Here is an 18,412-nt window from a genome sequence, read left to right on the forward strand (position 1 = left end):
TATAGCCCTCGGCAGATAAATGCATTATGAAGAGATATATATATATATATATATATATATATATATATATACACATATATACACACACACACACATACACACACACACACACACACACCTTTTATCAAAAATAAAACCACTTCAATGGTTAATAGAGAAATTCAAATCAAACGGAGCCATAGAAATGCTTTGTTACATTTGGGATGTCCCCTCAAAAGATAACAACCCAGGTCACGTCCCACCTGCTTTATTCTAACACAGGCCTAGACTGCTGACACATAGTACCCAAGTCAGGGCATAAGCACCTCTCTAGTCTGCTAAAAGACTTAGGGCCTGATTCTGCAGCGATCGCAAATGCAACTACCTACGCATATCGGGCGATTACTAGCCATTGCGCATAAGCTGCACTGCACGTCCACTACAATTGCACCGCAATTACGCACACGCACAGTGGAATCCATCGCAGAGTGAGTGACAGGCTGTGAGAGTTTGGGGGTGGTGAGGGGAGAGTGGTCAGAAAAACGCAGGCACGCCTGTCCGTTTGGACGCAGTTTCATGGGAGTGCATAAATTAGCCACTGTGATTGCATACGCAGCATGAGAGCTCTCTGCGTGCGACGAGACTTTCAATATTTGCGGCTGGTCAGACCTGGTATACATGCTGCCTGACTGGCCGATGTGCCTCGTTGGCACCGATGATTACGCAGAAGAGCGAGGTTGGACAAGGTAGGAGTGGGCGTCTTTATGTCGGCTGTGCTCTGGCAGGCATTAGCATATTTTCGCAACTGCGTTCCGTGAGAAATCGCAGCTGAGATCACATTAGTGATCACTACTGAATCAGGCCCTTAACCCACAATTGCTTTATTATTTAAGACTTCATACAAAGCTCTAATTCATCGAAAGAGGTGAAAGGGAAGAGCTATGACATATTAAACAATGTTTAAATCCAGAAAGTGGACCCATGAAAGTAGAGATGGCCTATTGTCGATGTTTCCGATCTGATGGAGATGGTTTTTTTTACACTATGCTGGGATTGTGTTAGTTGCCACCTTCTTTTTGATGTACAGTATGCTGCAATTGCTGCTGACGCCACTCCTGCTGCCTACATTAGGAGGAGTGTCATAGCAAAGGTTCCCGCAGCAGTGAAAATTAGCACTGCCGAGTTTGACTCGGCACTGCTACTGCGCATGCATGATTGCCGGTTCATGCATGGGCGACCTCAAGCGGAAGGAGCCGTAGAGAGGCAGAGGGATCCAAATCTCACCACGGGACTGCTTCCCATAGGAAGGAGCTGCGGCCTGGGAACAAACGTCATCTGAAGATGGTGTAAGTTCCCGCAGTCAGACTCCAAAAGTATATTATTTTCGGAATTTGATGAATTTAGGTCCCAATTCTAGTGTATGAGAATGGTGGGTCACATTGGGGCTGAAAGGTAATCAGGAGATTTCTGTGATATCTCCTGCTTTACCATTATAATGAATAGCCCTCACACTTAATATACACAAAAGTGTGACAATTAAGTGCTAATGAATGGACCCCTTACTGATACCAGCAGACTACCAAACCGTCTACTAGTCCATCTATACACAGACTGAAGAGAATAGAATCTAGGACCTCTCCAGTCTCCCTTAGGAATGTTCACCAGCCTAACCTGCAGCATATACACCTTAAACAATACAAGAATCAAGTCCTAACATAACATAACACAAGCATTAAGGCACCCTCACGCCTGGAATGTGCCCAGCCCTGGCTATTGTGGAGACTTTAATTAAAAGCGGTTTTGTGAACACAGAACGGAGAAGACGCCTCGAGTATGAATAATTATCATTATCATCAAACTAGAGAAACACGTTTGAAAAAAAAATAAGAAATGAATAAAACAGCGACATCAGCAAGTCGTGGGTGGTTTTCCCAGCTCTACAAGGTGACTCAGTCTGCTTTCTCTGTATTTACTTTGTACGGCAAGGACACAGGAACCGTCTCATGAAGTGTGAAAAGATGCTGATGCTGTATCTGCCCTTTCTACTTGTTGGGATTGGAAGGATATCATTTAGCTTAATTACCAATTTGTAGGACTAAGGGTTTTGCACAACCACAGTGGCCATTTTTACTGAAGACTTCTGTGCTGCTACAGTGTCACACCAAATCTCCGGAATGATCTGATCTAAACCAGAGCCAGTTATTTCACATTACGCATCAGATCTCCCTTCTGTTTTACCCTAAACCTCCAGCAGAGGACCTCAGCTCAAATGAATAATGGGAACTGCTGTACATAGTCTGGGCAAGGAGTGTGCAAAAACAAATTTAGTTTGTGTATTTTATTATTATTACAATTAATGATACGTTGCCACAAGGCAAGCACTGTGCAATGGAATAAAATTGACAACATAAGAACAGGCCAATACAGACAGAATAGAAATACACAATTACATAATTACAGAGTGCAGTTAGCATAATTATGTAGGTAAGAAAAGAAGAGAGGGCTCTGCTAAAATGAGCTTACAATCTATAGCCTATAGAATTACCTAGCCCCATTTAAATAACGGTAATACATTGTGTTCACCCATATTTCCTATAGACTATAGGAGATATGGGTGGACACATGGTGTTGCCGTCATTTTGTATACATGGGGCCAGGAAATTCTGCAGACTTGATAAATATGTACCCTGTTACATGAGGCATAACACGGACTAACCGGAGTCTGCGTGACTATGCGACAGTGAATCAAATCCAAGCCTTATTGGCCTGTCACCTTTACGTACTGTAGTCTGCCCCCCAAGACAAGTTCTCCCAAAGCTATAACCTGGCTGGACGGTCTTCAGTTCTCCAACACTTATCTCAATTTACATTAATCAGAATAGATAGAGACAACAATAAAACTTGCTCTTGGCGCACAAGTTTTCAGAAGGGAGAACATGTAATGTGTATGCTGCAGACATTCACTGCCTTTGAGAAAAGCACAATTAGCGCAGAAACACGTCAGTAAAACACCTGTAATACCGCTCTGTCTGACAGTGGAGCATTATATAGCTGCACGTTATAGCTTTCTCCTGGGAATACTTACCAGCAAAGGACTTTTTGTGTCTCTGTGATGGTGCAATCCTGCACCCATGGACCAGAGACATCGGAGCGACTCACTAACCTGAGAGGAGGCTTTACCGGAGTCAGAGCTCCGTATTAACACTGTCACAGGCTATTACTTTTACATCTCTTTTCATTTAATCATAAATATATCCCACAATAAATCTTCATTTTACATTCTGCTGCTGCTCCGAGACTGTACTTATAAACTGATATGTTTTGTGCAACCACGTAACCCCCATATTTTCTGCGGTTACACAAAGGAACCGGTAGTGCATTTATATAAACCTAATCAGTTATAATTGTTTTTTCCCACTTGTCAGTATTGGATTTGTTTGTTATATTGTTGTTATGTGCTTTTTTAATAAAATAAGAGGCGAGTGGATGAAGGGGTTACATTTAGAAGAAACTCAGATATTTACAGTTAAAGATAAATGATTACAACTTAAGAAATATATCAGTAAATAGACTACCAATATTTAAAATAACATTGTTACTATGATCCCTAGGTCATAACCTTTCATTAAAAAAAAAAAAAAAAAGAGAGTAATTTTTCAGAAAATTGTTACATAACACCTTCGTCCACTCGACTTCAATTATTGTCACGTGCAAAACATTGGAGGGGATGGGTACGTGATGCCTGCGTTCGGGATCCCAGCAGTCACAATCCTGTCGCCGGCATCCCAACCAGGTTACAATCCCGACGCCTCCAGGTAAGTAAGCCCAACCCCTAACCCTCCCTCCCCGCAGCCTAAACCTAACCTCCCCCCTGGTGCCTAAACCTAACCCTCCCTCCCCACAGCCTAAACCTAACCTCCCCCCTGGTGCCTAAACCTAACCCTCCCTCCCCACAGCCTAAACCTAACCTCCTCCCAGACAGCCCAAACCTAACCCTCCCCCTAGTGCCTAACCCTAACCCCAGTACTTATGTTTGGGATCGCGGCGGTTGGTATTCTGGCGTCGGCATTTTGATTGCCGGAATCCCAGCGGTCAGGATTATGACCGCCTCCTTTGGAGATACTTATTTCTTTAAGCACAGGTTTGAAATTTATTTCTGTAACATTAAATCAGATCTATTGTTATCCTAACAATATCTGCTTTAAAAAATGTAGCGTTATCAAAATAACCAATTGTTCCCTAGCACATAAATATGTATAAACACAATAACTCCATTAGTGATGGTGTTTGACATGTCATACAGTAGTCACAATGCTTCTGAGAAGATAACAAAATCAGACAAACTTTAATACATTGCAAACATTTTTTTTTTTAAATAAAAGGGTATAAACCAGAATGTATTCACCTAAATTTCAGTTATACAGCCTGTGCCTGGGACTAGATACAGTAGGTATATAAATATAAAGCCTGTGTCTGGGAATAAATGTGATGGACAGCCAATCTATTGATAGACTTCCCCAGAACTGACATTGGAGACTGCTCAGAACAAGTGACGTGTAGTGAGGTCAATGGCTGGTGAGGCACACACGGATATGTGTCTGAGTCAGGGGCGTATTTACAATGGGTGCAGGGTGTGTGGGGCACACGGGCCTCTGGGTCCAGGAGGGGCCCGCACCGCACACCCTGCACCCATATTATACTTACCTCTCCGGAGTCCCACGCAGGTGTATGCGCTGTAATGTCAGCCGCGGTGCAGTACAGGGAAAATGGGCGCCGCAGCCATTTTCACGGTGACTTGCGCATGCGCTATAAACCCTGAGCACACTCTAGTGCGCCACTCAGTGCGCTGCAGGCCGCCGTACGGAGAGGTGGGGGCCCGTGATGGAGACTGCTCACGGCCACCCTCCTCTCTAGAAACGCCGCTGGTATGAGCCCTGGGAGCCTGTCTCACCCCCTACTCACTGTAACTCTCCCCTTACTACACTGAGCTTCAGTGTCAAAAGATTCTCCTACCTGCATCACTGTGTCTTCTCTTGATTCTGCTGACTGATCTCTAAACACTGTACAGAAGTGAGGCTGAGCTGTTACTGCCTCATCTCTCGTCTCCCTGCAGTCCCTGGGAGCTCCACAAGGCTGGTGAGTATCATCTATAAAATGATTAGAATAATACAAAGAAGATATTTATAACTTATAAACATCTTCTTTGTTTATTGTAATCATTTTTTACATAAAATATCAGGACTGCACATCCCTGCTCAGAACCCCACACCTCCATAGCAACAGTATTGCACATGTCCCTATTTTATACAGTGTAGTGTTGTTTTATAACAGGGAATTAATCATTGGCATATGAAGAAAATACAAAGTGGAGATTCTCCTAATCGGCTACAGCCCTATGGTCTGAAAAGGATTAAATGCTGCTTGTTCATCAGGGATGAAGGCAATGTACTGAACCGGACCTCCGTACTGAATGCATTTTACACCCCTACATCTGCTGTTTAGCCAACTATGCACCTGAATGTCCTCATTCTGTTGAGATTTTAGTCATATATTTTTTTTTTAAATTCCCTTGATAAAATTGTTAAGCAATAAATACATGAACTATAAAGTATACACATGATTTTTAAGAAGCTGATGTTTTATTCTGAGCCTAATTAGCATATCTAGTGCCTAATGAAGTCCCGTAAGATTCATATCTCCGAATATATAGCTCAGCCCTACGGCTACATTACAGCTAATTAACACAGGTATAAGCAAAGTATTGCACAGCTAGGAAAAAGGGTGGATCTCTAATGTTTCAAGATCAAATAGAGATGAATTCAAGAATATCCCATTGCTGCAGACAGAGAGTCACCTTTCTGTGGTCTTTGTTAGATGTTATGCAGTACAATATACCTTGAGTAGTGATTTTATATATATATTATATATATATTTATACACACGCACATGCATACACACACAGTGGTGTGGTATTCAGATCTACAGAAGATCTAGATTGAAGGGAGTCTAATGTCGTCAGGAATTACACTGCAGTCCATTTATCATGTCAAGCAACACTAAAATTATCTTTCAAAGCAAATTAAATACTAAAGCTGGGTAAACACTTCTAGATATATCGTTCCTTCAACAATCGATATATCGGTATCACATCGGTGGGTGTACACCCAATATATCTGTGAACAACGTCGTTCACAGACATGTCAAGTCAGCTTTGCAGCACAGCAGATGCCGATATATCATGCAGATTTACTAGTGCATCTAGCTGTGTATACGGGTGACTCACCAAACGCCCGTACACTTGCTACAGGGACACTGACATCACAAACTGGGCGGGCACATTTAAATGCCTGCTCCGTTGTGATGTCTAGCCAGACATATCGAGCAGCCGATTGGTAAGTGTGAATATCCTTAGCTTAGCCAATTCCGCCGCTCGGTCGGGTAGGTGTGTACCCAGCTTTATGGGCACTGACACTGTCAATAACAATAAAAATAAATTAAATGGCAAATATAAATAGGAAAATATAGCAAAGAACTCCCAGCCACTGTAGCTGGTAAAACGTCTGTGTATGTCACCAAAAGAAACAATAAAGAAAAAGAAACCGCGCTTAGGAGTGCTCGAAAATATATATAGCCAAATCCGAGTCAGGTATTAAAAACATAGAACAATTTATTAAACAATAACATATAAATATTTAATTAGCACACTAAAATTGCTGCAAATTACTCCAGGCACGGATTAAAGTACAAAAATACTCCATAATCTCTGATTAAATCACCGGGGAGGTGAAGAAACGCATTACAACGTTGATATTACCAGCCCAACCACGGATTTCTAACCTCTCGACTGCCTGGTAATAGCCGCCATAAAACCTTGGAACATACTAGCTACTACAACGTAACGACAGTAGGCCCACGCCACTTGTTTCCCCAACACGTCTGGACCAGACTACTTTTGCTTGTGGAGGATTCTCCTAATGTGGGATTTATTTTCATGTGGACTAAGTAAACTGATTATACAAATGAACCGAGTGGTTAAGGGATAGACTTTAATATACAAGGCTATTGTTCATTTGGAGCATTTAAACTAGGATTTAGTAATTGTATTATTGCACTTTAATCCTTGGCTGGAGTAATTTGCAGCAATATTAGTGTGTTAGTTACATTTTTATGTGTCATTTTTTTATAAACTGTTATATGTTTTTTATACCTGTCCCGGACTAAACTATAACGCTGCATCTTTTGTTTATTTAATTTTTTATTATTATCTTTATTTAGTGCACAAATTTGTAAATAATACCTCTATAAACAGAGAATTCTGAGGTCATTGATTATAATAACTTTGTTTCATAGCCTTTAATAAAAAAAAATAAAAATAAAAAAGTCAATTACCGTGTGCAAATCGGTTGATAGTTTCTCAATGGAGGGTTTGAGGCTTTCAACGGCTTTCAGTCCGTCTTGGAAAAAGCTGGAAGGAAAAATTGTGAGCTGAGGTCAGAAACAGCACAGATGACAGTAGCTGGAACGCATCAATGTAAATTACGCAGCAAGCAGCTTTAAACAGTAACATAAATTGTTCTGAAAGCAATTATACAGCTGTGGCTTTTACAGCCCATGTACAAATACCATTGCAACACACTGAATGTCACTATTACATCAAAGTAACATATGTAGTGGGATGCATTTAAGGTTAATGTAACATAACAATTTCCATCAGGCTAAAGATATAACCATGATCCATACTCTACCAAAAGCATAGATAGGCGAGTCCCAGCAGGTAAAATGGGGATTCACATAATAGAATAACATACAGGCACATAACCGGACGGAAACAGAGCCCAACTAAACTCAAACAATGAATGCTCTATGTAAGTAGTAACAAGTCATATACACAAATGAGATAAATGACTGCCTTCTATGGATTTAAATCAATTTTGAAACTGGGTATGTATAGTAATGAGCTCTCATAAAAGCATACGGTCCCTTTAGAAACAGTAGTATCCCTACAGAGAGGCTAGGTGTAGTTAGAGTATAATAAAAGTGAATGGTGAACACTCTACCAATCACAACACTGGAATTTCTCTATTATGATGAGGATTACAACCAGTGCCGTAGTATGGCGCATATGTGCAAACTGACCCAACACCCCCTTTGTTCCCAGGAGCAGGAAGATGGGACCCTGGCGCTTCCTAAGGACGAGTCATGTGCCTTTGTATGGAGAGATACCCAGCAAGCTGGAAAATAGTGGCGTCAGGGCAGCGACCAAGCCGTTTCCTCGGCCCAGCATGGCAGCACCGGTCGCACTTCCCTTGTTACAGCCCTGAATACAGCACTTTTACAGTGAAATTGTTTTGTTGAGGCAGTGGAGAGAGATAAAGTACCAACCAATCAGCTCCTGTCACTTTACAGGCTGTGTTTGAAAAATGACAGTTAGGAGCTGACTGATTCTCTCAATACAAGGCTTAGTACATCTACCTCTAATGGGGGCATACACACTAAACCATAAAAGTGAACGTTCAACGATATCGTTCATATCATCCAGTATGTACGTACCAAACGACCAACGATGCGTGCTCCCGGGGGTAATTAATGTTTGCTGTCGTGCAAACAAGCAGGCAAATCTGACGATCTCATCAGAAAGTGTCTGTTCAGGGATGTGGCAGGATGACGTCACTGATACGATATTGTTCAGTGTGTATACCCAATATCTTTCAGCACATTGTCCGGTGTGTATGCCCCTTTATATCATTGTTTTATAGCATTGCCTTTAGTGATCAGAAAACAGTGGCATTCTAACATCTGACACTGAGGTGCTGTTCCTTAAATACTGGGCTCAATTCAACGCAAATTTAATAGCGCTGGGAAGGAGCTCCCGGAGCTATTCGTTAAACCCGACTGAAGGATTTCTAGGTGCGAGCAGAAATCTGACAAAACTACTGGCGCGATGCTGTTTTCTGTCCTTAAGTGAGAGAATGCTGGTTCTCGCGACTAAACACCATATTTAAGAAGCGAGAACGGGCATTCTCCAACATAACAGCGCGCTGAATTGAATAGCTTTGGGAGCTCCTTACCGGCGCTATTCAAAACGCATTTCATTTTATTGAGCCCAGAGAGCAAAGAAAAATGAGTATTAATGGAAATATTCTGTTTGATCTCTTTTTGGTAAAAGGTGATGCATAAACAGAAAACGTTGTTTAAAAAAAAAAAGAGCGAAAGAAAAAAAAACAAAAAACGATAATCAACTAAAGAAACATAACAGCACTCAACAGCATGCAGCAAGCAACACTGCCACCATAGCAAAGTGGGTACACATTAAGGTGACAATGGAGTGTTAACCGCAATGCCTGGCATATTTTCGGCACTATAATTTCATTTGCAGTGATAGGACCATTTTCTAAGAGCAGGCCGTATGTCACCTGGATTTGATATGCAATTACATAGCTTGCTTCCTTGCTTTATAATCTGAGAATGTACAGTACAGCTTCAGCATTGTATTAATATTTCATATACATAAGTAACACTAGTTAAAGGAAAAGAAGATATGCAGACCTACTGACATTACAATTATGTTTTGCCACCTTGTTTTCTGGATGCACATGGAGGCAATTTCAGCAATGTGCAAACTTATGGAAACAAGCTACTGTATGTGATGTCATTATAATGAGCAAGTGCAGAACTGAAGTGAGGAACCGGAGCATGGTATTTACATTTGTTAAACTGACCACTGAGTCATCAAATTGTGCGGAGGACCAAATAGCATAGATCTGGTCTAATTGCAATGATCCAATGTGACTGGAATGTAATGGGTATTAGCTGCACAGTGTTCTGGTATTTATGGGTCAGCCTGTGACCTCACACACTGACTGTTCAGGGTCACTGGCCAACCTGATTGGATATGATCTAACAGAAGGAACAATCAGATTGGTTAGGATTTGGGTGCACGCTGCATAATGGTTGGTCAAATTGATTAACCAATATCTTACTGTGGCGGACAGCTATACAAACACCAGGTTACCTCAATTCTTTAATGACACAAAAATAACACATGAAGAACTGGCTTTAACCTTCGCAAAAGCAGTAATTCTGTGGTGACTGCTGCCAGATGTTAAAGAGTTAAAGAAACAGCCCAGGGCACATTAAGAAGCAGCCAGCTCGCACCATGGATACAGCTGCTGGATCCCTGGCCCCCTGCTCTAGCCTATGGTGACTGTAATGCAGTTGTACACAGCAACCCGTTCCAAAAAAAAAAGAAATCATTTAACAAATGGGTTTTCTCTACTGATTCCTTTGGCAGCGGCTTGCTGTAAATCAGAGATACGATAATCAGATTATCCGATCCATTTATGCGATTAGATTTTCAGTTTAGAACTGCAGCAGCAGAATTAAATTAGCTAAAAGCCGATTGAGTCAGGTAGGACGGGAGATGAAGTCTAATCACTTTAAGAGCAAACAGTATATGTAGAGGAAAAGCTGGAAGGTGTCAGAAATGGCAATAGGACTGACAGGATTACTAAATATTGATGGGAACTTGTATTGGTTCACCGAGCAGACTGGACACAAGGTTCTGATTCATTACTATTAGCAATCTTGCAGACGAGACAATTACAGAGTACCACTGACATAATGTCTGGGGCAGGGGCTCTCAACCGCTATCCTCAAGTACCACTAACAGGTCATGTTTTGATTTCTGCCTATGGAAGCAGGTGATATAATTACTGACCCAGCGAAATAGATTAACGCACCTGTGCATGATTAAAGATATCCACAAAACATGACCTGCTGGTGGTACTTGAGGATTAGGGTTAAGAACCCCTGCTCTAGGGCACAGTAAAGCTTCCCAAACATCTAAATCACAGATTCTCAAACTCGGTCCTCAGGATCCCAAACAGTGTATGTTTTCCAGGTCTCCTCACAGAATCACAAGTGAAATAATTAGCCTCCTCTGTAGATCTTTTCAAATGTGTTTATGAGTAATGAGTACTGTATACTTTACTGTGAACCTGGCTAGGTGACCTGGAAAATGTGAACTGTGTGGGGTCCTGAGGACTGAATTTAAGAACCACTGATCTAAACTCAAGGCACCCTAAAGCTGACCACACATCTAAAGATTATCTGTCCAACCAGCCAACTAGTTGATTGGTTGTAAGAAAAATATGGTAATGTATGGGAGTAAATGATGATCAGCAATTTGCTCCTAAATGCCAGAAAACAGATGAAAATGGTCGTTCAGACAAGTTTGTTAAATGTTTGATCAAAACAATTTGTTCAAACTGTTTTTATCCATTTTCTGGCATTTGGGAGCAAATTGCTGATTGTCATTTGCTTTCATATCTTACCAGATTTTCATTCCAACCAATCAACTAGTTGGCTGATTGGAAAGATAATCTTTAGATGTGTGGCCAGCTTAACAGCCAAAGTTTAAAGGATATCTATACTTGACCACAGGTGATTTAATTAGTACCTCAGTCATTTTGATTTAACCATCTGTGTTCAACCATGGATATCTCTAAAACGTGAACGGTTTGGGGACTGCGTTTGGGAACCTCTGATCTAAATATTATCTTTCCACAAGCCAACTTGATTTTTGGTTGGAATGAAAATCTGGAAAGGTATGGCAGCCAAGTGACAATTGAGCATTTGCTCTTAAACACTGGGAAACAGATGAAAAGGAAGCAAACAGACAACTGTAATTTGCTCCTACCTGGATGGTTGGAAAGATAATCTGTAGGTGTGTGGCTAGTTTAAGTTTAACAGTCACAATCACTCCAAATTACCAAATCTGGGCAATTGGGAACATATATAGCTCTACTAGCAAAAAGTGAGTCGTCGTGGGTTGTTACTCCTGACCTAACTGTAACTGAGGTTGAAGTTGGATGTGTGCAAGAGGTGAGATAGAGGCGGTGGCAGACCAATTCATTAAATAGTCATTTTTTAAATGAAGTTTCCATTTGTTTATCAGCATTACGGTCTGTGGCGTGTTATCGTGTAATATTGTGTTGTAGCAGCCTTGGAGCTTTACTCCCTTCTCTGGGAATTTAATTAGGGAGGACTGTGACAAATCTGCACTAATACCCTGAAGTCAGATGCCGCTATCATTATTCTTCACTCAAAGTGTGATTTGCCGTATTAAACATAGTAATTACAAGCTACGGTTAAGGCCTTTTGTGTATAAAACTGTTGGGCACTCCGATGCATGTTCTGTAATTAAGAACACAGGTGGCTGAGAACATTATATTAATTGTTGAGTAGGAGCAGTCTCTCCACCTCAGGCGCATACAGAAAAGTTCCCTGCCGGAACTACATAGTGACTGGGAAATGGCAGTGGTCCTGAACAAGCTATGGCATGCTTTACAGAGAAAGGCAAATTGGTCTCAAGCTTTAGGAGGAACTACAAATACAAGCATGCATGTGAGGGTATATTATATTGTACCATTTATTTAGGTGTAGTGCGGGCAGTGAGGGCATATTATATTGTGCCATTTATTTAGGTGTAGTGCGGGCAGTGAGGGCATATTATATTGTGCCATTTATTTAGGTGTAGTGAGGGCATATTATATTGTGCCATTTATTTAGGTGTAGTGAGGGCATATTATATTGTGTCATTTATTTAGGTGTAGTACGGGCAGTGAGGGCATATTATATTGTGCTATTTATTTAGGTGTAGTGCGGGCAGTGAGGGCATATTATATTGTGCCATTTATTTAGGTGTAGTGCGGGCATATTATATTGTGCCATTTATTTAGGTGTAGTGAGGGCATATTATATTGTGCCATTTATTTAGGTGTAGTGAGGGCATATTATATTGTGCCATTTATTTAGGTGTAGTGAGGGCATATTATATTGTGTCATTTATTTAGGTGTAGTGCGGGCAGTGGGGGCATATTATATTGTGCCATTTATTTAGGTGTAGTGCGGGCATATTATATTGTGCCATTTATTTAGGTGTAGTACGGGCAGTGAGGGCATATTATATTGTGCTATTTATTTAGGTGTAGTGCGGGCAGTGAGGGCATATTATATTGTGCCATTTATTTAGGTGTAGTGCGGGCAGTGAGGGCATATTATATTGTGCCATTTATTTAGGTGTAGTGAGGGCATATTATATTGTGCCATTTATTTAGGTGTAGTGAGGGCATATTATATTGTGCCATTTATTTAGGTGTAGTGAGGGCATATTATATTGTGTCATTTATTTAGGTGTAGTGCGGGCAGTGGGGGCATATTATATTGTGCCATTTATTTAGGTGTAGTGCGGGCAAATTATATTGTGCCATTTATTTAGGTGTAGTGCAGGCAGTGAGGGCATATTATATTGTGCCATTTATTTAAGTGTAGTGCGGGCAGTGAGGGCATATTGTATTGTGCCATTTATTTAGGTGTAGTGCGGGCAGTGAGTGCATATTATACTGTGCCATTTATTTAGGTGTAGTAAGGGCATATTGTATTGTGCCATTTATTTAGGTGTAGTGTGGGCAGTGGGGGCATATTGTATTGTGCCATTTATTTAGGCGTAGTGCGGGCATATTATATTGTGCCATTTATTTAGGTGTAGTGCGGGCAGTGAGGGGACATTATATTGTGCCATTTATTTAGGTGTAGTGTGGGCAGTGAGGGCATATTATATTGTGCCATTTATTTAGGTGTAGTGCGGGCATATTATATTGTGCCATTTATTTAGGTGTAGTGCAGGCAGTGAGGGCATATTGTATTGTGCCATTTATTTAGGTGTAGTGCGGGCATATTATATTGTGCCATTTATTTAGGTGTAGTGTGGGTAGTGAGGGCATATTATATTGTGGCATTTATTTACATGTAGTGCGGGCAGTGAGGGCATATTATATTGTGGCATTTATTTAGGTGTAGTGCGGGCAGTGAGGGGATATTATATTGTGGCATTTATTTAGGTGTAGTGCGGGCAGTGAGGGGACATTATATTGTGCCATTTATTTAGGTGTAGTGCGGGCAGTGAGGGGACATTATATTGTGCCATTTATTTAGGTGTAGTGCGGGAAGTGAGGGCATATTGTATTGTGCCATTTATTTAGGTGTAGTGCGGGCAGTGAGGGCATATTATATTGTGCCATTTATTTAGGTGTAGTGCGGGCTGTGAGGGGACATTATATTGTGCCATTTATTTAGGTGTAGTGCGGGCATATTATATTGTGCCATTTATTTAGGTGTAGTGCGGGCTGTGAGGGGACATTATATTGTGCCATTTATTTAGGTGTAGTGAGGGCATATTATATTGTGCCATTTATTTAGGTGTAGTGCGGGCATATTATATTGTGCCATTTATTTAGGTGTAGTGCGGGCAGTGAGGGCATATTATATTGTGGCATTTATTTAGGTGTAGTGCGGGCAGTGAGGGCATATTATATTGTGCCATTTATTTAGGTGTAGTGCGGGCAGTGAGGGCATATTATATTGTGCCATTTATTTAGGTGTAGTGCGGACAGTGAGGGGACTTTATACTGTGCCATTTATTTAGGTGTAGTGCAGGCAGTGAAGGGACATTATATTGTGCCATTTATTTAGGTGTAGTGCGGGAGGTGGTGTTCAGCAAATCAACTGTCTTGGCTCATTAGCACTTGTTTAGCTTTAAAGATATAACTTTTTTTTTCTATTAATACGAAAACCCCTTTGAACTTTGTTTTACACAGAATATAGGCAGATTTTCTGCAGGCTGAACCCTTATGAGAATGTAACCCTATTAAAGTACTAGGAACTAGAGGCCAATAATCATCCAGCCCACAACATTGCTCTCTCCAATGTGTGTAGGTGCGATGTGCACATCACAGGCCACACTAGCCAAGACAGGGCCTGATTCAGCAGGGGTCGCAAATGCAATCACGGCTGCAATTGCTTACAGACTAATGGTAATGCCTGCCCAAGCACAGACGACATAAAGACGCCCACTCCTGCCTATCAAATCCGGCCAATGTCGCTCTTCTGCGTAAACATTGGCACCAACGACGCACATCGGGCAGTCACGCAGCATGTACGGCAGGTCTGACCAACTGCAAACACAGGTTTACAAAAAAATAGGGTTAATTTTTCAATTTGATTGTGTGGCAAGTTGATGTTCAGAATGTCAACATGGATGGGAGACCGACATGTCAACTATGCCCAAGCATTTTTTTCATAAACATGTTAACCAACCCTAACCCTAACCATAATCCTAAAATTCGGAAAAACGGTCTGTCAACATTGTTATTGTCGACATTGTGTATGCTGACACATTGAATGCAGACATTGTGAACGTAAAACCACTGTTGATAGTTCATACTGTTATCTGCAATAGCCCCTACTGGCTTTAGCCTTGCCCTCCCCTACTGAACAACAGTATTGGATGCATTAAAAGCAATTTTAAGAATGATTGAATCTAAAACTACAGAATGAATTTTGACTGAAGTTGGCAAACATACTTTGCAGACCCGAGGCCATCTCTCGATGGCTATAGTGGTCAACCTATGGGAAGGGGACATGTGAGGGGACTTCCCCTGCTCAGGAGAGAATGTCCTACTCTGAGCACTACAGCTCTCCGGGGCCCTGCTGAGACAGAGAATCGGGGGAGTGGAGGAACACTGTATGCATTGCAAACTAAATGTATTTTTTGGTTTTGATGGCAGGATACTTAAATTTTGAGTTACTTTAATTACAATAACCTCTGGTCAACTGTGTCAATAAATTACTACATAAGTGAATAAAATAAATCCTGCTGTAAACCTTATAAAGAAGGACAGAGCAAAGCGCCATTTGTAGTATAGGCTGAAACTACCATTACTGGAAATAAATATGCTATTATTAAAGGCACAACCTTCAACATAAAGCAACATCCCATAGCAGTGGTGCGCTCATCCTTGTATGTTCACAAACTAAACAAAGAATTGAATTTAACTTTTTCACAAGAAAAGATCACAAAATGTCTCTCCCCCCTCCCCTCCTCCCTGATATTCTCATCGCTGTCTGGCCATAAGATGTACGGTTATATGATCATTATCTCTCTAAAGAAACGCCAAGCCACATGCTGGCTGACCCCAGACAGTAGCAGCTAGATAGGAAGAGAAATGTCTGTTTCCTTATCCTTTGATCCTCTCCATACAAAATAACAAAGTTATCTTTAAAATAAGTTAGGCATATATGCTTCATACTGTGCGCATTTTGCTTTAAATCAGGATAATTGATCTGTGGACGTTCCGGGAATAGGTTTTAATTCAGCACTGCAACATGTGTGCAAAACAATACGGCTAATGCCAATATGACCATCTCTTTGTATGGTCACACACACATCAATATACACAACACCATTGCTTTTCATGAAAAAATCATAAAATCCTGGCCAATATGATTAAATATAATTTATTTACATATTAAACGGCTAAGAGACTGTCTTTATATATCTAATCCCTTTATTATTTGGTCTAAGCTACAGAAGAATTATAATTTTTTTCTCTCTTGTTGTGGTTTTCGACCAGCCAGACATTGTATGGTCCAGCCGATAGATATGTGTCCAAATTGGAGTCTTATCCTAAGTGGCTGCACTCACGCCAGTATAACTATCTAATCCGGTTATTATCGGGAACTGGGGTCCTTTTTGGATAACAAATGCAGTGGGATCAACCATATTTTTACAGACACTATAACCACGTGTGTGCACAACCAATTAGTTCAAACCTACATAACTAAATCAATCAATCTCAAATACGTTTATCTGTTCATCCGAGAATAATCAGACTAAATCAACTGTAGTTTATTAAATTAATTTAAATCATACTATTGTACACTATGATGTTTATAATGTGCTTTTGCAGAGAGGAAATTATTTTCATCTAATTTGGAACTGGAAATCGGACTACAGTCCTGGAAACATGGATACTGGGGATGGGTACGGGACGCCGGTGCTGGGGATCCCGGCGGTCAGACTCCCGACCTGTCAGTAATACCCCTTTTACACCAGAGCAAAAACCTGGGTTTTTGCTGGGTCTACCCGGGTCGCAGATCAGTGTAAAAGGGTCCCTGAAAAAAAACCCGGGTCAAGTGACCCTGCAATCCAACCCAGGTAGCTACCAGGGTCGGACCCAGGAAGGACCTGGGTAATGGTGCAGTGTAAACGGCGCAACCCGGGTTATCCAACCTGGGTCATGCCTAAAATGAGCTGATTGGTGGTTGTGGAGCAGTCACCTCCCACTTTTTATGACCTCACAAGTTTATCAGGGCAGACCCAGGTTCAGTGTGAACGGGGCTGACCTGAGAATAACCCACATCGATGGTGCTGTGTAAACGGTGTCTGACCTGGGTTGGAACCTTGTCTGAAAACCCAGGTCAGACCCGGGTTTTAGGTGTAAAAGAGGTATAAGTATCCTAACCCTACCCCTAAAACTAAATCGCCTCCTCCCCCGCAGCCTAAAGCTAACTCCCCCCCCCCATCCGCAGTCTAAACCTAACTCTTCCCCTTGTGCACAACTCCTGACCGTCAGGTGCCAGGAATCTGAGTTCCGGCGTCCCGACAGCGAGGATATAAACTACATCCTGGATACGGATGCCTTGACTCCTTTGCAACCTAAATATGCTTAATAGAACAAACGTGGGCATAAGGAGAATCTGACGATTCTACTGCCCAACCTCTCCTACCTATCTCCCTATCCCAATTTTACCTTTAAAAAAAATAAATATGCAACACAATTTTTCAAACAATTTTGTAAATAAAGGATAAAAAAAAAAAAAATAAGAAATGTCAGAGAGGGTGTGTGTGTACATAATGAGAGATAGGGAGACGCTCCGTAGTGCGGACAACATTCATTACCAACAAGTTTTACAAAAACTGATATGATTATGTGTACAGTACCAGAAACTCTAGGTTATTGGCTTAGCACCAAACCCTGTGTCAGATGAATTCAGTTAGGATACACAGAGTTTTAAACAGGATCATGTGCCAAATCTCCATTTGCGACAAGACACATCCAGCACGTTTCCAGAACACATAATCTGAAATGCTGCAGAATATGTGTATGTTATATACATAACTAGTAATAATAATCACAATCTGCTTTTAAAAGCTGTTGCTAATAACTTAAACCACATATATCGTTTGTAATAAATATATAATAAATCATAATAAACTATAATAAATAAATACACAGAGACTTATTGGCGGGAAAAGGGCCTGTTTATTTTTTAGTAATGAGGTATAAGGAGAGGGGAAAGAAATGGTGTTGAAGAAAGAACAGCCTCACACAGCAGTGTTGCGATCTTCTCACCACCCCAAACCAGGTCTAAATGGGGGGCCTTCTGCCAGGCGATCATGCACACACTTGGGCTATTACACACCTGCCGGTTTGGCCCGGCCGGCAAAAAAACAGGCATTTTTTTTGCCGGGTGTAGAATTTAATTAAACATGGAAGCTTGTGAGCCCCTTTCAGACGGCACGGGCACAGTC

General features: G+C 41.2%; 1 protein-coding gene across 3 annotated transcripts in view; it reads right to left on the minus strand.

Annotated features, from left to right (window-relative positions):
- ASAP2 (ArfGAP with SH3 domain, ankyrin repeat and PH domain 2) overlaps positions 1-18,412 on the minus strand; it is a 202,507-nt gene that overhangs the window by 48,794 nt on the left and 135,301 nt on the right. For all 3 annotated transcript variants that reach the window (XM_088476015.1, XM_088476013.1, XM_088476014.1), the window contains exon 8: positions 7,369-7,444. In XM_088476015.1, the coding sequence (XP_088332141.1) occupies positions 7,369-7,444 (76 nt within the window). The remainder of the gene's footprint in view (positions 1-7,368; positions 7,445-18,412) is intronic.

This window comes from Taudactylus pleione, unplaced genomic scaffold, assembly GCF_031769625.1.
Source record: "Taudactylus pleione unplaced genomic scaffold, aTauple2 ptg000180l, whole genome shotgun sequence".
NCBI lineage: Eukaryota > Metazoa > Chordata > Amphibia > Anura > Myobatrachidae > Taudactylus > Taudactylus pleione.